The 20884-nt window shown below is 42.0% G+C and overlaps 1 protein-coding gene across 7 annotated transcripts in view; it reads left to right on the forward strand.

The window, feature by feature from the left end:
* Positions 1-20884, forward strand: part of LOC134349711 (dicarboxylate carrier SLC25A8-like) — a 58640-nt gene that overhangs the window by 25848 nt on the left and 11908 nt on the right. For 6 of the 7 annotated variants that reach the window (XR_010018756.1, XR_010018753.1, XR_010018755.1 and 3 more), the window contains 5 exons: positions 8687-8894; positions 11516-11713; positions 14905-15006; positions 15090-15270; positions 16867-17802. Coding sequence is in view for 1 of the 7 variants with exons in the window: in XM_063054450.1 (XP_062910520.1) it covers positions 8687-8894; positions 11516-11713; positions 14905-15006; positions 15090-15270; positions 16867-16978 (801 nt within the window). In the remaining 6 variants the exon portion in view is untranslated. Of the gene's footprint in view, positions 1-8686; positions 8895-11515; positions 11714-14904; positions 15007-15089; positions 15271-16866; positions 17831-20884 lie in introns of those variants that run through there. The other variant, XM_063054450.1, reaches the window with a different exon arrangement.

A 20884-nucleotide genomic window follows, 5' to 3' on the forward strand; every position in this document is an offset into this window, starting at 1 on the left:
TGTTGGTTAGTATATTTTGGGCATGGTATGTTGGTTAGTATGTTTTGGGCATGGTATGTTGGTTAGTATATTTTGGGCATGGTATGTTGGTTAGTATGTTTTGGGCATGCTATGTTGGTTAGTATGTTTTGGGCATGGTATGTTGGTTAGTAAGTTTTGGGCATGCTATGTTGGTTAGTATGTTTTGGGCATGGTATGTTGGTTAGTATGTTTTGGGCATGGTATGTTGGTTAGTATGTTTTGGGCATGCTATGTTGGTTAGTAAGTTTTGGGCATGCTATGTTGGTTAGTATGTTTTGGGCATGGTATGTTGGTTAGTAAGTTTTGGGCATGGTATGTTGGTTAGTATATTTTGGGCATGGTATGTTGGTTAGTATGTTTTGGGCATGGTATGTTGGTTAGTATATTTTGGGCATGGTATGTTGGTTAGTAAGTTTTGGGCATGCTATGTTGGTTAGTATGTTTTGGGCATGGTATGTTGGTTAGTATGTTTTGGGCATGCTATGTTGGTTAGTAAGTTTTGGGCATGGTATGTTGGTTAGTATGTTTTGGGCATGCTATGTTGGTTAGTAAGTTTTGGGCATGCTATGTTGGTTAGTATGTTTTGGGCATGGTATGTTGGTTAGTATGTTTTGGGCATGGTATGTTGGTTAGTATGTTTTGGGCATGCTATGTTGGTTAGTAAGTTTTGGGCATGGTATGTTGGTTAGTATGTTTTGGGCATGCTATGTTGGTTAGTATGTTTTGGGCATGGTATGTTGGTTAGTATGTTTTGGGCATGGTATGTTGGTTAGTATGTTTTGGGCATGCTATGTTGGTTAGTATGTTTTGGGCATGGTATGTTGGTTAGTATGTTTTGGGCATGCTATGTTGGTTAGTAAGTTTTGGGCATGCTATGTTGGTTAGTATGTTTTGGGCATGGTATGTTGGTTAGTAAGTTTTGGGCATGGTATGTTAGTTAGTATGTTTTGGGCATGGTATGTTGGTTAGTATGTTTTGGGCATGGTATGTTGGCGCTGAAGAACAGTGACACTTGTGAACTGCCCCAAGCACGTATTCGGACTGTGGTCACTGACGCAAACGGCATACTTTACTGGATGTTTTGATGTACATGTGACAAGTAAAGCTAGTCTAAAGGTTTCTGGTCAATGACCTTTCATCGGAGGCAGTGAATTTTGAATGAGGTTACAGCCTGTGAGTGACAGGCAGGAGAGACTGAATGACATAAATGGTGGTGATGCTGGATGAGAGAGTGCTGAAGGTGTGTAGAGGTACAAAGCTTCCACTCCTGAAGAAGAGTCTCGGTCCGAGATGTCAACTGTTTGTTCATTTCTATGGATGCTGCCGGACCAGCGTTCCTCCAGCATTTTGTGTGGTTTGCTACAGTGGGTGGCTGGCTGCTCTCTATATTATTGATGCCATAAGAATAGGGAAACTAGATGCTTTGGCAAAGTCAACTACGTGCATTTCATTGGGAGGGGATATGCAGAAGTTTGGTGGGATGTGGAGAGAAGGCAAATTGAAGGAGACGCCAAGTCGGTCTGATGTGGAGGGTGTATCTGCTGATGGTAGCAAATTTTAGGAGTTTGAATGTTTGGTTTTCTTTTCAGTTCATTGTAATTTAAAAACTGAAAATACACTAATGTTTGAGCAAATTGGGTATATTGGAATAATTTAGCCACATGATGCATCATTTTTATTTATCTTTGAATTGCTAGAACATTAAAATAGGTATTGATGGCCATCTTTTTTCTCTCCAGTCCTGCTGAAGGGTCTCAGCCTGAAGCATCAACTATACTTTTTCCCACAGATGCTGCCTGGCTGGCTGAGTTCCTCCAGTATTTTGTGTGTTACATCTATTAAAAGCTGTTTTTATCAACATTTAAGATGCACCCAAACAGGTACCTGAATGAGTAAGTGTGAGAGGCATGGATTTAATGCAGGCGTTCTGCACAAGAGATTCTGCAGATGCTGGAAATCCAGAGTAGCACATATAAAATGCTGGAGGATCTTGGCGGGTAAGGCAGTAACTATGGAGAGAAATAATCAGTCGATGGTTTTGCCTGAGACCGTTCATCAGTACTGATGAAGGGTATCAGCTTGAAACATCAACCATTTATTGCCCTCCATTGATCTGCTGAGTTCCTCCAGTATCTTGTGTGCATTATGTGGAATTAGTGTAGACAGATACTGTATGATAGTTAGCATAGACACAATGGGCTGAAGGATCTTAAATTGCTTAGTTGTACTCTTCTGCCTGTAAGTATTGTGCAAAGGAAAACATAACTGGGAGCATGGGACATCCTGTGAGCAGAATGAACCAACACTAAACGAGCTACCTCGCCTAATCTGTTGAAAGAATTCAGTGGGTCGAGCAGTATCTGGCTTTGGTTGAAACTCAATGTTGAAACATAGAAACATAGAAAATAGGTGCAGGAGTAGGCCATTCGGCCCTTCGAGCCTGCACCGCCATTCAGTATGATCATGGCTGATCATCCAACTCAGAACCCTGTACCTGCCTTCTCTCCATACCCCCTGATCCCTTTAGCCACAAGGGCCATATCTAACTCCCTCACTTCCTTTCTTCCACAAATGCTGTTCGACCTGCTGAATTCCTTCAGCAGATTGCTTGTTGCTCCAGATTCCAGCATCTGCAGTGTCCAAGCTTGTATCTCAGTTCTGACTAATTTTAATTGCAGTTTCCTTTGGTAGATGCCTCAGTTTGGTATGTTTCTAAATTCAGCATTTGGTAAACTTAGTTTTGGTTGTTCCCTAGCATGAGAAAAATCCACGCAGTATAGTATAAACACAAGAGATTCTGCAGATGCTGGAAATCCAGAGCAAAGCTGGAGGAACTCAGCAGATCAGGCAGCATCCATGGAGAGGAATAATCTATGTTTGGTCATTAGGGTCTCTGCCCGAAACGTTGACTCTTTATTCATTTCCACTGATCTGCTGAATTCCTCCAGCATTTTGTGCAAGTAGTATAATACTTCCCTTTCCAGAAGGACAGTTTTGCACCCTTTAAGATGTTGGGAAAGATTTGTAGCTTGGGCTGAGGATGTTGTTGTTGAGTGGCTCGCTGAGCTGCAGCTTCGAATGAAATGTTGGTGATCTACATTGTTCGTCTTTTGTGTCCTATAGATCAGTGGTCCCCAACCACCGGGCCGTGAGCCTGTGCTACCGGGCTGCGTGGAAACGATATGATTTGGCGATATGAAATGATATGAGTCAGCTGCACCTTTCCTCATTCCCTGTCACGCCCACTGTTGAACTTGAACACCCCACCCCTGCTGGTCGGCTGGTCCGCAAGAATATCGTCAATATTAAACCGGTCCGTGGTGTGCAAAAGGTTGGAGATCCCTGCTATAGATCACCAACCTTTCATTCGAAGTTGCACTGATGGTGTTGCCTAGCTGGGTAGCGAAATGTTTGCAAGCATAGTCCCATCAACATGCACCCAGACCTTAGTCCTCCATACCCCTCCCATCCATGTACCCTATCCAAACTTCTCTTAACTGTTGAAATTGAACCTGTATTCACCATTGCTGCTGGCAGCTCGTTCCACACTCTCCGATGAGTGAAGAAGTTTCCCCTCGCGTTCCCCTTAAACATTTAATCTTTCACCCTTAACTCATGACTTCTAGTTCTAGTCTCATCCAACCTCAGTGGTAAAATCCTGCTTGCATTTACCCTATCTATACTCATAATTTTGTATAAAACTATCAAATTTCCCCTCGTTCTCCTATGCTCCAGGGTATAGAGCCCTGACCTATTCAACGTTTCCCTATAACTTGGGTCCTTACATCTTGTAAATTCTCTCTTCATGCAGTCAATCTCATCCTCAATGTTTCAATATGCATGTGATACATAAATGAACCAGAATTTGTCTGAACAAGGAAGTGGTCTGTCTATTTATCTGCAGTCTTTTGGTAAGATTCTAGTCTTTAGTGTGTTGCTATGTCAAGGATTTGTTTGCTTAAGTGGGGATTTTTTTCTCTTTCGCTTCCCATGAAGATTGAAGTTGTTTTTCTTTAAGTGTTAGATGACTGTTGATCTGCAAGCAGTTTTGTACTTTGCTGTGTGTGCATTTCCATGGGAGACTGAGGAAAAACTGGCCTGTCTCAGCCACCAGTCTGGGCGCCACTTGCTGTCTACTCCTGTCCCCAATCATGTTGAAATTGAGATGGTCACTGCCCTTTGCTGACACAGAATAATCATTGTTTTGAGGGCTGAAGAAAAACCAAGTATGGGAGTATTTTGGTTCCTATTTGTGCTGTCAACAGCTAATACTGGATCATCATCTTGTGGCTAATATTTGTGACCCTTCAGAAAAGCATCACAGCACATGCTCTTGACCAGAATACCAGGGTAGACCTAGTGAGTGAATGGAATTCCTAGGCACAGCTTGCAGAAAAGTGGGCATCTATTTTGGTGCCGGAAGTGAGATGACACTTGCAGACTGCCCAGCACAATCGCCGACTATTTGTTTTAACGCAAAATGATGCACTTCACTATGTTTCAATGTACAAAAAGTCTAACTTTATCTTTCTCTCCAGTGACGCTTAGCCTGGAAATTGGGCCAATACAATCCGGAATTCTCATTGATAGGATGGTAATTTTTTTTAAAGTTGCCATCACTGCATCCACATCAAATTGGAATTAAACCTTGTACCAAGCAGATTAATTTATTTCACAGAAGGAGAATTGTGGGGGGGTGGGGCTGGGGTGGGGAGGATGCCCTCAATGGAACAGTTGCATGAAGCAAGAGTTGGTTGTGTTTGCAATCTGCATCCAGTTTATGGAGAGTCGACGAATGCTAAAACTGCCTAGAAAGTGGAAGAATTTTCCCCTAACGTCTGCGTATAGAAACCTTGTGAAAGTGAAACATTTTTGTATCTATTTTGCCTAAGAATAACTAGCGACCTCCGAGGACTAAACTGTATAATACCCTAATGAGAGATTAACATTAGCAATTCATTTTAATATAGAAGGTATATAGGAAGTAACTCGTACAATACTATATTAGATTTTAAACATATTATCTGTAAATCCCTTCATGTCAATTGTAACTTAAAAAATTGTTTTAACTGAGACTGTGGGTATTTTCCTTGCTTTCCCTTCAGTTCCAATCAGGTCATTGGGTTTGTATAAAACTGCTAGACAGGGTTAACCACAATATGTTTATCTAATTTGGTGTTCTAATTGCTCCTGCCTGCACAGGACACACATGACTAATAATAGATTTGAACTTACACCCTTTTCTGAATTGTCTGTTGGACCTAACAAGGTTACCTCATTTAACTGACTTTGGCCAAAATTATCTCCTTTTGAATGGTCATGACATTTTAACCCATGATTACTACTTGATTTTAAGATGGCAGACATGGTTTTGTATCTGGTTAACAGTCAACTCCTATCCTCCTAAAGCTGGCATGTTTAGTTACAGCTGGGCTTTATTCTGTGTAACAGATAGATGTTTTATGTTTGTGTGTGCGGCCCGCTGTGTGAAGTTGGGTTGGGATTTCCAGCATTTCCTTTCTACAAGAGAAAGCAACCCGTCTGTGTATCACAGCTAACCCTTCTTTCGAGAACAGACTCTATTTTGGCGTTCTACTTACATGATCTATTTTTCCCAGCCAGCTCCAGAACTACAAACCAGCAGGGTCTGTCAGTAGGAGATCCTAACTGGCTGAATTGACTTGCTCCTCTGTGTGCTGGGTCTGGTATGGAAACACCAAAGCCCAGGAGTGGAGAAGCCTACAAAAAGCAGTGCGTACGGCCTCCCCACCATTGAGCACATCCACAAGGAAGCAGATCTATCATCATTTATCTCCATCCTGGACACGCTCTCTTCTGGCTGCTACCATCAGGAAGGAGGTACAGGAGCTTTAAGTCCCACACCAGCAGGTTCAGGAACAGTTATTACCGACAGCCATCAGGCTCCTGAAGCAGCATGGATTACTTCACTCACTTCAACACTTGACTGATTCCACAACCTATGGACTCACTTTCAAGAACTCTACAGCTCACGTTCTCAGTATTTATTTACTTGTTTATTATTATTATTTGTCGTTGTATTTGCAGTGTGGCTTTTACACGTTGGTTGTTTGTCAGTCTTTGTGTGTAGTATATCATTCATTCTATTGTATTTCTTGTTTCCTGTGAATGCCTGCAAGACAATGAATCTCAGGGTTGTATATGGTGATATACATTATATGTACGAGGGGTGATTGATAAGTTCGTGGCCTAAGGTAGAGCGGATCAATTTTAGAAAACCTAGCGCATTTACTTTTCAACATAGTCCCCTCCTACATGTACACACTTAGTCCAGCGGTCGTGGAGCAGACGGATCCCTTCTTTGTCAAAGTGGTCTGCAGCACAGGTGATTGATAAGTTTGTGGCCTAAGGTAGAAGGAGATGAGTTATTAACTTCAAACTTTCTGCGTTACCACACTAAGAGCTGAACTGCACGTGCATGTAACGAGAGCGTCTTGGACCTCCAGGTGGTCCACAGCAGGGGTGACTGATAAGTTCGTAGCCTAAGGTAGAAGGAGATGAGTTATACAGCTCTCGTTAATGCACGTGCAGTTCAACACTTTGAGTGATTATGCAGAAAGTTTGAAGTTAATAACTCATCTCCTTCTACCTTGGGCCACGAACTTATCAATCACCTCTGCTGTGGACCACTTTCTGGAGGCCCAAGACGCCGACTTCTACAAAGAAGGGATCCGTATGCTCCATGACTGCTGGACCAAGTGTGTAAATGTAGAAAAAATAAATATGCTAGGTTTTCTAAAATTGACTCCTTCTACCTTAGGCCACAAACTTATCAATCACCACTCGTATTTTGATAATAAATTTACTTTTGAACTTTGAATTTTTCATACTCTGAACTAATTACCCAAAATGAACCTACTCTTCCATGTAATCTGCAAACTCTCTACAAGATCTATCCGCAGCAAATTTAAAATGTGTTAAATCTGCCAGCGAGCAGGTTATAATTGGTGCATTTTGGTGATACTTGGATCATTGCAGGTCATTCAACTTTGCAGTGACTGACTGCAGCCTTCTCTGCATCTGATGCCAGCATAATGTGTTAAAATGTGAACCCATCTATTGTCAAGCATTTGCCCAGCATTGCTCCAGCAAGGAAACATTGAAGAAATGGCAGTATGTGCTGTGTGAGATCTGTTTCTACTGAGGTTAGAACATTTCTACTGCATTTGCCTTGTAACAAAAGATATTAGCGACGTTTATGGATCACTGACTTTGGATCTGCAAGAGCTGAACAAATCGAAGGAAAACTGTGTGAACTGCAGAGGAAAGGAATTACAATGCTCTCCAAATTGAGCAATGAATTTGGCTTGGGGCTGGCTAGACTGGAGAATATCCGCTCTTCTTTTCCAACGTGGTACGAAAGCTGTTGTTGGCAGCTTGGCTATGATCTGTAGGGGAATTGGAATAAGTGGGGAAAACATTTCTCTACAGCCTCTGCAACAGAAAAGTATCAGTTGTGTGTTGCCACCATAGAAATGTCTTTGGAAACTTGGGGCCTTTATCTTGTGTAACACAGCTCTAATAGTTTCCACGGGAAATGCCTGATTTTTCTCTTTTAGACCAGGGTTTACTATTGTTCTGCTAGGCTATGGTGTCTAATTTTACTTTATGCATCTCCTTCATATTTGGTGGTTCTTAATTCTTTTATCAACCTATTTGTAAACTTGTTGAATCAAGTTCAGAAAACACCAATGGTAACTTCGCAGGACCAATGCTTCAAGGGAGGAGCACATGATACATCCAGGATATTAGAAACTTCTGCCTCTTCAGAGGCTCAATTTGGAACTTCTTAATGATGTTAACGGTGTATTAGTGTTTAGAGCAGAGTGCCCAAATTGTATTTGAGCTGGCAGGAGGTTAATTAATGTTTTAAAAGTGATAAAGAGATGTTTTAGATATTGACTGGGTGTTAGAAAATTGTCTGGAGCTAATGAGCAAAAATAATTTCAATCCAGTCAAACATTAGAGAAAAGACTTGTTTTCCCATCGCCCATCGAATTTGTACTGATTCTTGGCCATTCCTATTTGCCTGTAACTTGTTCTCTTGTACCTTAGTCTATGAATTTTGAAAAAGAATTGCCATTGTTGTTTGCTCGTAGAGTAAGGGAGCAATGGAAGGAAGCTAACTCATCCATGCCGATCATGGTGGCCACCGAGCTAGTTCCATTTGCCCAGTGTGGCCCATATCCCTCTAAACCCTCTTATCCATGTACTTGTCCATGTATAAAAGCTCTTGTACCAACGTGAACAAACGATCCCATTTTTAAAGTCCAACGCTGGTGCATCATTGAAAATATCAGGATCTGGCTTCAAGCAAGTTTCATGTGAAAGGCCCTGAAATGTAATTTGAAATCTGGCCCTCTCCTCATAATATCACATACACCATGGCTCCAAACTGGAAGCTTGAATTCATTTACAACTAACTATCAGGTTATGAATAAATACTGCACATCATCATTTTTCTAATAATAATTGTTTTTTTTTAATCTTGGTAAACCGAAATGTATGCCAAGAGTGATGGGTAGTTTGCAGCTAAATTTGTAACGGATTAAGTGATTGTACAAGATGCTAATAAATAACATGAAAAATTATCCAGTCAAAGTGAAATAATTTTTATAATCCACAGATTCAAGGAGAATCCAAATCTGTGCACAGTGTGACTCCTGTGAAGTATAGGGGGGTCTTTGGTACCATAGCTACAATTGTGAGGACTGAAGGGGTGAGAAGTCTCTACAATGGCTTAGTGGCTGGTCTTCATCGTCAGATGAGTTTCTCTTCTGTTCGCATTGGGCTTTATGATTCTGTTAAACTCTTCTACTCCAATGGATCTGACAGTAAGTATGTACTGAACTGGTAAATTGGTGTATTAACATCAAGTGCTGGGGTACAGTGAAAAGGATTGCTTTGCCTGCCATCTATAGTGTCTAGATTTCTGTTGTAAAACAAAATCAGTGCATGAATAATAGTAGTAGATTTCAGGAAGACCCAGTGAATAAATAGCCGGACATTTGGGAAGTTGCTCAGTTGCTGGGGGGAGAAAAATGAAGGAAAAAATATATAAAATTGTATAGAAAAACATATACTGCAATTTTGCAATAGTGCAATTTTAAAGGAAGAGATCTGGGGCTACACGGACATTTTCTGGGGAGGGAAGGAAATTTGGAGGGGCAGTTAGACAAATGTTTTCTACATAACAATGATGGAGATTCAGTTGGAGCATTATAGGCCGTACTGATTGCCCAGCTGTGGGAAGGATGTCCATAGGCCGGAAAGGGCATAGGAAAGCTCCCATGAGGATGATACTGGATAGGCTGGGACTATTTTCCATTGGGAATCAAAGACTGAGGGGTGACCTTGCAGAAAGACCTTACAAAATCGTGAGGGTGTAGATGGAATAAATGGTCCATCTTCTCACAGTAGACTAGACTAGAAGACATAGATTTAAAGGGGGCCTGTGAGGCAAATCTTTGCACATGGAAGGTGGTCAATATGTCGAACAAGTGGCCAGAGGAAATGGTAGAAGTGGGCACAATTACAATGTTTAAAAGATTTTGGACAGGTTTATGGATGGGAAAGCTTCAGTGGGACATGGGCTAAGTGCAGACAAATGGAACTAGCTTGGGTAGGCAGTTTGGTTGGTATGGACAAGTTGGGGTGAAGGTTACAATTTTGAATTCAAAAGCAACAGCATCACGGTTAAAGTTTGTAAATCACATCCACTGTTCAGTCCAGTTCTGGGAGGATTCCATGTGAGGAAAGATATTGAAATTTTGGTAGAAGTAGATCTGTAGTAATATGGTACCTCTGATGGGAATAAGACAATTATAGCAGATGAACCAATAATGGAATTTTCTAATATTTGAATAAACAGGCATATGCAGATCTGAGATGACTGATAAGAATTTAGAAGAAAGATGAGCTACATTTTTATTCAGCTAACATACATCAAAGTTGCTGGTGAACGCAGCAGGCCAGGCAGCATCTATAGGAAGAGGCGCAGTCGACGTTTCAGGCCGAGACCCTTCGTCAGGACTAACTGAAGGAAGAGTGAGTAAGGGATTTGAAAGCTGGAGGGGGAGGGGGAGATGCAAAATGATAGGAGAAGACAGGAGGGGGAGGGATGGAGCCGAGAGCTGGACAGGTGATAGGCAAAAGGGGATACGAGAGGATCATGGGACAGGAGGTCCGGGAAGAAAGACGGGGGGGGGGGGGGACCCAGAGGATGGGCAAGAGGTATATTCAGAGGGACAGAGGGAGAAAAAGGAGAGTGAGAGAAAGAATGTGTGCATAAAAAAGAGTAACAGATGGGGTACGAGGGGGAGGTGGGGCCTAGCGGAAGTTAGAGAAGTCAATGTTCATGAACGTTGTTATGAACATTGACTTCTCTAACTTCCGCTAGGCCCCACCTCCCCCTCGTACCCCATCTGTTACTCTTTTTTATGCACACATTCTTTCTCTCACTCTCCTTTTTCTCCCTCTGTCCCTCTGAATATACCTCTTGCCCATCCTCTGGGTCACCCCCCCCCCGTCTTTCTTCCCGGACCTCCTGTCCCATGATCCTCTCGTATCCCCTTCTGCCTATCACCTGTCCAGCTCTCGGCTCCATCCCTCCCCCTCCTGTCTTCTCCTATCATTTTGCATCTCCCCCTCCCCCTCCAGCTTTCAAATCCCTTACTCACTCTTCCTTCAGTTAGTCCTGACGAAGGGTCTCGGCCTGAAACGTCGACTGCGCCTCTTCCTATAGATGCTGCCTGGCCTGCTGCGTTCACCAGCAACTTTGATGTATGTTGCTTGAATTTCCAGCATCTGCAGAATTCCTGTTGTTTTTATTCAGCTATTTGTGCATCCACTTCCTGAAATGCAAACACAGATCACTCTTATACAAAATAGAATTAAAATTAAAGTGAAAAGGGAAAAATAAACAGGGCTACAGAGAAGTAGGTTTATTTGTTTCTATCAGTTGAAAATGGGTGTTGTTGCATAGGACTCAGAAATTCTATGTCACTCTAGAGCTCCCTTTTCTCATAATCGATCTAGTTGATATTGGTTCCAATAACTTCAGCCACAACCTTGAGCATAGAATGAGAAATCATCTGATAGAAATGTATCAAATCATGGGGGGCAATGTACAGTTTTCTTGTCGGGGTTGGAATAAGGAACTGGAGGGCATAGGTGTAAGGGAGAGTCTTAATGGGAACCTGAGGGGCAATTGTTTCACCTAAAGGGTGATCAGTATATGGAATGAGCTGCCAGAGGAAGGAGTTGACAGGTAATTAACATTTAAGAGACACTTGGCCAAATATATGAATAGGAAAGGTTGAGAAGGACGTGGGGCAAACATGGGCAAAGGGGGATAGCTTGGATGGCGTGGACCGGATGTGCTGAAGGGCTCGTTCCTTGACTCGACTCTACTATGATAAAGCTGGTATTGAGAATTTGTAAATTTTTCATCCAGCTATCTCCATTGGATGCCGCCTGCTTGCTGGATGTACGACAGGAGCCATGGCAGTCACCTTGGCACAGCCTACCGATGTGGTGAAAGTAAGGTTTCAAGCGCAAGCAAACCTAACTGGTGTGACTAAACGCTACAGCGGGACATTGAATGCTTACAGAACAATTGCCAAAGAAGAAGGAGTTAAAGGATTATGGAAAGGTCTGTGAAATTCTCATTCTGTAGCAATGAGATGTTTTAATCAACTAATCAGTTCACATTTGACAGCTATCAATGGCATGTAGAAAAGTGGGAACTCCTGGGGCCCATTACTGGTGCAGAAAAGGATTATCAACGTGGTCCTCAAAGTGAACAATACTCCCCTTTTTGAAATGAAATTTTGGTGTGCCCTCTCCCAGAAGAAAACACAAATGTAGATGAGATGTTTATTACTGATTTAGATAAGGCAGTAAAATGGATCAGTATATTTGCCGATGACACTAAAATTGAGGGAGCAGTGGACAGAGGATGGCTATCAAAGTTTGCAGTGTGATCTCAACTACCTGGGAAAATGGGCTGAAAAATGGCAGAAGGAACTTAATGTGGACAAGTGTGAGGTGTTGCATTTTGGAAGGACAAACCAAGGTAGGTCTTGCACAGTGAGTGGTAGGACATTGAGGAACATGGTAGAACAGGGGAATCTGGGAATACAGGTCCATAATTCCTTTAAAGTTGCATCATAGGTAAACAGGGTTGGAAAGAGCTTTTGGCACATTGGTCTTAATCAGGGCACTGAGTACAGGAGTTGGGATGTTATATGAAGTTGTACGTTCCTAAATCCTTTTTTGACTCTCTGGACTCTATCCTCCTACATATGGAAAAACGAACATCCTCGATTGAATAAAGTCCATCTCTAGAAAGTTAAAAAGAATGGAGGTTTAGTTTTACCAACTTTTAGGTCTTATTATTGGGAAGCTAATATACGGAATCTCACGTTTTGGTTATACTATATTAACCACGAGGACTGTCCGGGTGGGTTTCTTTAGAAGCTAACTTGGTTAATAAATTTTCTATTATATCCCTATTGGGATCTTCACTTCCTGTATCTTTAAGTAAGATAACTGAAAATGTGGTAGTCAAACATACTTTAAGGATTTGGATACAATTTAGAAAACACTTTGGTTTATGAGATTCTCCCTTTCTAGTCCCATTTTTTAAAATTATTTTTTTAAGCCCTCTATGACTGATGTAGTCTTTAAACAATGGGAAAGATTGGGCATTACATGCTTCCGTGATCTGTTTGTAGGAGGAAGTCTTTCTTTGTTTGAACAATTGTCAACTAAATATAGTTTATCAAAAGCCTATTTTTTTTGGTACTTACAAATTAGAGATTTTCTGCGATCTCAATTATATACATTTCCTAATAGACCTGATAAGAACATATTAGATGAAATTCTTAATATGAAACCATTCTATAATGGTTCAATATCCAATATTTATGATATGTTGTTGGGAATGGGAAATGATTCTTTAGACAAGATTAAAAATCTTTGGGATCAAGATTTACAGACCTCAATTTCTGAAGAAATTTGGAATGAGATTTTTAAATTGGTTAATACTTCATCGATATGTGCTCATCATTCCCGCCTCCAATTTAAAGTGGTTCATAGGGCTTATGTGACCAAGGATTAAGTTATCTCATTTTTATATGGATATATCTCCCTACTGTGATAGGTGTAACAATGGACAAGCTTCACTTATTCATATGTTTTGGACGTGCCCAAGTCTTGGAAAATATTGTAAGGAAGTATTCCAAACTTTTTCTGTACTCTTTAAAGTAAATTTTAGGCCTAATCCTTTGACTGCCCTATTTGGTATTGTTGGAAGCAAAGATATTATTTTGAAGACATCTGATTTGCACATTCTGGCCTTTATCTCTCTTATGACTAGAAGGGTGCTTTTGTTTAAATGGGAGGATGCTGTTCCGCCTAACCATGCTCAGTGGTTACGGGATGTTATGGCATTCCTAAATTTAGAAAAGATTCGTTGTTCAATTTCTGAATCTAACCAAGATTTTCAAAATTTGTGGGGGCCGTTTTTAAATTATTTTCATAATCTTTGACTTCTTGTTAAAGTACAGAAGTTGGTTAATAGTATATTTTATTATCTGATAAATTTTTTTTTCCCAAACAGCTTCGACTTTGGTAGTGGGTGTAGATCCGTTTTTTAAATAAAATTGTTTGTATTCTAATGTACCAATTAATCTAATCCATATGAATATAGAGTAAGGAGTTCGTTAATGTGATTCAATATACTGTATCTGGTATTTTTTTTTGTTTTATACTATGTATTCTCTTGAACTCTGTATTCTTCTATATAGAAATCAATAAAAAATATTGGAAAAAGAAAAAGAAAGAAGTTGTATAAGATGTTGGAGAGGCCAAATTTAGAGTATTGTGTGCTGTTCCGGTTGCCTACCTACAGGAAAGGTACTAATAAGCTTGAAAGAGTACAGAAAAAATGTACAAGGATTTTGCTGGGACTTGAGAACTTGAGTTGTAGGGAAAGGTTGGATAGGTTAGGATTTTATTTCCTAGAGTGTAAGAGAAATGGGTGAGATTTGATAAATGCATACAAAATTGAGGTGTGTACAGGGTGAATACATACAGGCTTTTTCCCTGAGGTTGGGTGAGACTAGAACTAGAGGGTGTATGCAAAAGGTAAAATAGTTAAGTGGAATCTGAGGGGGAACTTCTTCACTCAGAGTGGTATGAGTATGGAGTGACCTGGGTTCAACTGTAATGCTTAAGAGAAATTTGGATAAGTACATGGACAAGGGAGGTGCAGAGGGCTATGGTCTGGTGCAGGTGTATAAGACTAAGCAGAGGACCAGGTCTGCATGTACTAGATGGGCCAAAAGGCTTGTTTCTGTGCTGTAGCATTCTATGACTATAAGATATCTAGGCTGATGAAGATGTTAGGACATGTCATGGATTGAATACAAAATCTTCTAATTTATAGTTTACTGCTTAATACAAGGCTTTTAGATCCTCATCCAGAAGTTGACACATTTCCTTGTAAAGCCTAGGTTGATCTCTTTAACAGTTTGGCAGGACCATTATTTAATTCAATATACAAAACAAAGAGTACAATTCAATATACACTCTTGTACTTCCTTCCCCATTCCAATGTTTGGTCTGAACCTCTTGACCATGTCTGTGTGCTTTCATGCATTGAGTTGCTCCCACATAATTGGCCGATTGGATATTTGCATTAACAAACAGGTGTACCTAATAAAGTGGCCATTGAGTGTACATTGACTAGACTTGACAATAAGGACTTTCTATCTATATTGAAAGAGGTGCTTCAAAGGGATTTTCTACTTTCTTTAAAGTGCATATTTTTTTTTACAGGTGCTTTGCCAAATATTGCTCGTAATTCCATTGTGAATTGTGCAGAACTGGTCACTTATGACTTGTTCAAGGATGCAATCTTAAGATATAATCTCATGACTGGTAAGCGATGCACCATTAGTGATTCTAAAAGACTCAATTATTTTTAGTTGAGGCAAAGTAGTAATTTGATATTTTATTTCCAGATAACCTTCCTTGCCACTTTTCTGCTGGTTTTGCTGCTGGATTCTGCACGACCATTGTTGCTTCACCTGTTGATGTTGTGAAGACACGATACATGAACTCTACTCCTGGCCAGTACAGCAGCGCTATTAATTGTTCCTTCACCATGCTGCGAAAGGAGGGCTTGACAGCCTTTTATAAAGGGTAACCATTCTATTCCATAAGCACAAAATACTCTGCAGATGCTGGAGTCAAAGCAACACTCACAACACGTTGGAGGAACTCAGCAGGTCGGGCAGCATCCGTGGAAATGATCAGTCGACGTTTCGGGCCAGAACCCTTTGTCAGGACTGTAGGGGGAAGGGGCAGAGGCCCTATAAAGAAGGTGGGGGGAGGGTGGGAAGGTGAAGGCTGGTAGGTTCCAGGTGAAAAACCAGTAAGGGGGAAGGTGAAGGGGTGGGGGAGGGGAGGCAGGGAGGTGATAGGCAGGAAAGGTGAAGAAGGAAAAGGGGAAAACACAATGGGTAGTAGAAGGAGGCAGAACCATGAGGGAGGTGATAGGCAGCTGGGGGAGGGGGTAGAGTGAAACTGGGATGGAGGAAGGGAGGGGGAGGGAATTACCGGAAGTTGGAGAATTCAATGTTCATGCCAAGGGGCTGGAGACTACCCAGACAGCATATGAGGTGTTGCTCCTCCAACCTGAGTTTAGTCTCATCATGGCAGTAGAGGAGGCCATGTATGGACATATCCAAATGGGAATGTGAAGCAGAGTTGAAGTGGGTGGCAACCGGGAGATCCTGTCTGTTGTGGCAGATGGAGTGGAGGTGCTCGACGAAGCGGTTCCTGACAAAGGGTCCCGGCCTGAAACGTCGATTGTACCGCTTCCTATAGATGCTGCCTGGCCTGCTGTGTTCACCAGCATTTTTTTGTGTATGTTACCAGGTAATTAGAACCCCTTTGTGATATTGGATTACCTGACAAAGTTGCCATCAATTAAATTTGTCTTCCTGTTTGGGTTGAATCAGATCTTCTCTTGAAACCTGAAATAGGCTAATGGCCTAATGATGATTTTTGTGCCATTTTTTTGATGCTTACTACCCCATTTCTGCGCTTGCTAGTCCTGGGTTTCTGCTACTCCTTCACACTGACCTCTCATCCTTCCTCCTTCCCCTACCAGTCCCACCCAATCCATAAACTGCAGTATCACTGCACTGATACATTCTGGCAACACACATAAAAGTTGCTGGTGAACGCAGCAGGCCAGGCAGCATCTCTAGGAAGAGGTACAGTCGACGTTTCGGGCCCAGACCCTTCAGTTAGTCCTGACGAAGGGTCTCGGCCCGAAACATCAACTGTACCTCTTCCTAGGGATGCTGCCTGGCCTGCTGCGTTCACCAGCAACTTTTATGTGTGTTGCTTGAAATTCCAGCATCTGCAGATTTCCTCTTGTTTGCACTGATACATTCTGTTCCGGTTGTTCATCTCCGTTGTGCCTTGCATTGGCTCTGCCCATAATTTTCTTGCTAGCTGCTTCTTCAATGCACTGAATTGTCTGATTTAGTATCACAAAAGCAAACAAACTAAATTTGAGGATTTAACATAAGTGAATAGTGAGGCTTGATAGCAAATCTATTATGTCGTAACAAGTTTAATCCGTGCATGAGGGTAAGGCAGGGAGAAAAGTAGACAATTGTAATTTCCATAACTACTGACAATTTAACTTTACAGGTGCTTGTTTATAAGGGAGACTATTCTCAATCACTTAAGACAATTCTAAATTTATTATTTCATTTTTGACAGGTTCATGCCCTCCTTCCTGAGGCTGGGCTCATGGAATGTGGTGATGTTCGTCTCCTATGAACAGCTGAAACGTGCAATGATGTTGGCCAAGCAGTCCTGGGAATCTCTTTGATACTTTCTACACATGATGACAGATAGTATACATACTGAATTCCTTTAAATAGTGTATGAATTTTGTGGATATGGATCTTTTGAAGGATTTGTGATATGATGCTGTTGCAGGTCAATAGTAATGTACCATAATCATGTAACTTATAAATTCTTTGAACCAAGAGCTTGTGATTTTTTAAAATATACTGTATATGGTGAATAAAGATGATTTCTAGTATCTATTATGGAATGGTGAAGCAAAATTAATGATTAATCTCAGATGTACAGCATAGTTCTAGGGCCTCTTTGACCCATGTCTATGCCCTGCTCATTCAACAACCTGGCCAGATGCTCTTAAATGTTGTGACTATTCTTACCTCTACCATCTCCTCTGGCAGCTTTTTTCCAGGTAAAACTACCTTGTCTTTGTCGAGTGGGTGAATTACTCATCGGATCCCTTTAAACCTCCTTCCTCTTGCCTTAAACATATTCCCCTCTAGTTTTATTAGACACTCCTACCATGGGAAACAGACAATGGCTATCTACTGTCTCTCATAATTTTAATATAGCTTTATCATATCACCTGTCAAACTCCATTGCTCCAAGTAAAGTAGACCTTGCCTATCCAATCTTTTGATGATAACTAAAGTCCTTCAATTAGGCAACATCCTTGAGAATCTTTTCTGCATCTTGTTTATTTCAATCACAACCTTCCAATATTCCAGGTGCAGCCTATCCAATAGTTGTACACACTGCCTTGATTGATGAAAGCAAGAATGCCATATAGAAACAAAGTCTGCAGATGCTGGAAATCCAAAGCAACACAATACTGGAGGAACTCAGCAGGTAATGCAGCATGTATGGATGTTTTGGGCAGAGACTGTTCAGGACTGAAAAGGAAGTGGGGGGAAGACACCAGAATAAAAAAATAGGGGGAGGGGAAGAAGGATAGCTGGAAGGTGATGGGAGAAACCAGGTGGGCAGGAAAGATTAAAGGACTGGAGAAGGAATCTGATAGGGGAGGGCAGTGGACCATAGGAGAAAGAGAAGGAGGAGGGGACCCAAGAGGAGGTGATAGGCTGGTGAGAAAAGGTAAGAGACTAGAGTGGAGAATAGAAAAGTGGAGGGGGAAGAAAAATTATTTTTACTGGTGGAGGCATGTTGGAATGGGAATTGGAATTAAAATGTTTGGCCACTGGGAAGTTCTGCTTTTGGTGGATGGAGTGGAGGTGCTCAACAAAGCGGTCCCCTAATTTATGCTGGATTTCACTGATGCAGAGGAGGCTATATCGGGAGCACTGCACACAATAGGCAACCCCAGCAGATTTGCAGGTGAAGTGTTGCCTCACCTGGAAAGAATATTTGGGCCATACGATTTCCTCATCACCCTGTCTGTGTGTTCCCATTTTCAGAGAACTAGGTACTTGTACCCCAAGGTCTCTTTGTTCAACAACACTCACCCAGGCCTTGCCACACACGATGCAAGTCCTGCCCTGGTTTAACTTTGCTAAAAGCATCACTTCACATTTGTCTGAGATAAATTCCACCTGCCATTCACTCGTCCACTTTCCCAGTTGACCTTTATACAATTGTAACCTTGGTCCTGCTTCACTGTCCATTATACCACCAATTTTGAAGTCATCTGAAAACCTACTAATCATACTACTTGCTGTTTTATCCAAACCATTGATATACATGACACACAAAACACCTAGTGATCAGCCTGGTACACCATTGGTTTCAGACCTCCACTACCACCCTCTGCCTCCTATCACCATGTCTACTTTGTATCCAGTTGGCTAGTTCATCCTGGATCCCATGTGTTCTAACCTTCTGAACCACCCTACGATGTGGGATCTTGTCAGACACCTTGCTAAAGTCCGGGTAGACAACATCTAATGCACTTCCCTCATCAATCCTCTTGGTCATCACTTTTTAAAAAAAAAGTCAATTTCTCACACTTCATTGCCTTGCCAAAAGTATCATTTCCGATAATGTTCTTATCATTGTTGCAAGGGATTATCCCTACAGTCCTTCATTAACATCATTAGCTATCTTTAAGACTTCCAGTATTTTACCTATGGCTAGCGATGATATAAAAATCCTGCCAGTTCCCAGAAATAGCCTATTGCTTCCTACAATGCCCTAGTATGCACCTGGATAGACCAAAGGGATTTATCCACACGCGTTTCAGCACCTCCTCCCTGTAATATTGGTATGCTCCTATGTATTGTATCCCTCTTCCATGTCCTTCTCCTTGGCAAATACAGATGAGATTCATTCATTTAAGATGTAGCCATTTCCTGTGGCTCCACACATTAATCAGCACACTGAAACACGGTCTGAGAAGCTGGAAATCCAAAGCAATCCACACAAAGCTGGAGGAACTCAGCAGGTCAAGTTGCATGTATGGAAATGAATAAGCAGTTGACATTTCTGCTGAGACCCTTCCTCAGGACTGGAAAGGAAGGGGGACGATGCCAGAGTAAAAAGCTGGGGGGAGGTGAAGGTGATAGGTGAAGCCAGGTGGGTGGGAAAGATCAAGGGCTGGAGAAGAAGGAATCTGATAGAGGAGAGTGGACCACAGGAGAATGGGAAGGAGGAGGGGACCTGGGGTAAGTGACGGGCAGATGAGAAGAGGTAAAAGGACAGAGTGAGGGAGGGGAAGTATATTTTTAACTGGAAGGAGAAATCGATATCCATGCCATCAGGTCACCAAGCAGAATATAAGGTGATGCTCCTCCACTTGGTGGTGACCTCCTCTTGGCACAAGAGGAGGCCATGGACTGACACTCTAGAAAGGAAATGGGAATTAAAATGTTTGGCCAACAGGAAGTTGCGCTTTTAGCGGATAGTGCGGAGATGTTTGTCGAAGTGGTCCCATGATTTACAACGGGTCTCACTACTGTAGAGGAGGCTGCATCAGGAGCACTGGACACGATAGATGACCCCCTCACCAGGAAGGACTGTTCGAGGCCTTGAATGGAGGTGAGGGAGGTGAATAGGCGGGTGTAGCACTTAGGCTGCTTTCAGGGATAACTGCTGGGAGGGAGATTAGTGGAGAGGGGCCAAGGGAATCGTGGAGGGAGCGATCTCTGTAGAGAGCGGCGGTGGGGGGGAGATGGTAAAGATAGGTTTCGTGGTAGGATCCCTTTGGAGATGGCGGAAGTTGCGGAGGATGATGTGCTGAATACGAAGGCTCATGGGGTGTGAGGGAAGGACCAGGGGAACTATCACTCTTAAGGCGGCGGGAAATTGGGATGAACACAGATCTTCGGGAAAAGGGAAGGGATGTGGGCGAGGGCAGCATCAATAGTGGAGTAAGGGGAACCCGTTCCTTGAAAAAGGAGGACATCTCTGATGTTCCGGAAAAGAAAGCCTCATCCTGGGAACAGAAGCAGTGGAGGCAAAGGAACTGAGAAAAGGGAATAGCAATTTTATAGGAGACGAGGTGGGAAATGCTATAGTTAACTGTGGGAGCTGGCAGGTTTATAAAAGATGTCCGTTGACATATTGTCTGAGCGGGAGGGGGAGGGAGAGTTCAGAAATGGGGATGTCACCACACTGATCCTTAAGGGGACTTATTCTCTGCCTGGCTCCCTTTTTTGTTTCTAATATATTTATGGAATCTTTTAGAATTCCCCTTATCATGTCTGCTAGAGGTATCTCATGGCCATTTTTGCCCTCTTAATTTCATTCTTATGTGTACTCCTGTATCCACGCACCCAAGATATTCACTTGATGCCAGTTGCCTATACTTGACATATGGCTCCCTCTTTATTCTGATCAGGCCTATAAAGGGGATATACTGGAACTTTTGAAAACCTTTAGGATAGATATGTTTAAGCTCAGAATGGTGTGGGACCGAAGTACATTATTGAATCGTTTTCATTCCGTGATCCTGCTCGAGCTCTCAGGTCTTCTGCTG

This window comes from Mobula hypostoma, chromosome 7, assembly GCF_963921235.1.
Source record: "Mobula hypostoma chromosome 7, sMobHyp1.1, whole genome shotgun sequence".
Lineage (NCBI taxonomy): Eukaryota > Metazoa > Chordata > Chondrichthyes > Myliobatiformes > Myliobatidae > Mobula > Mobula hypostoma.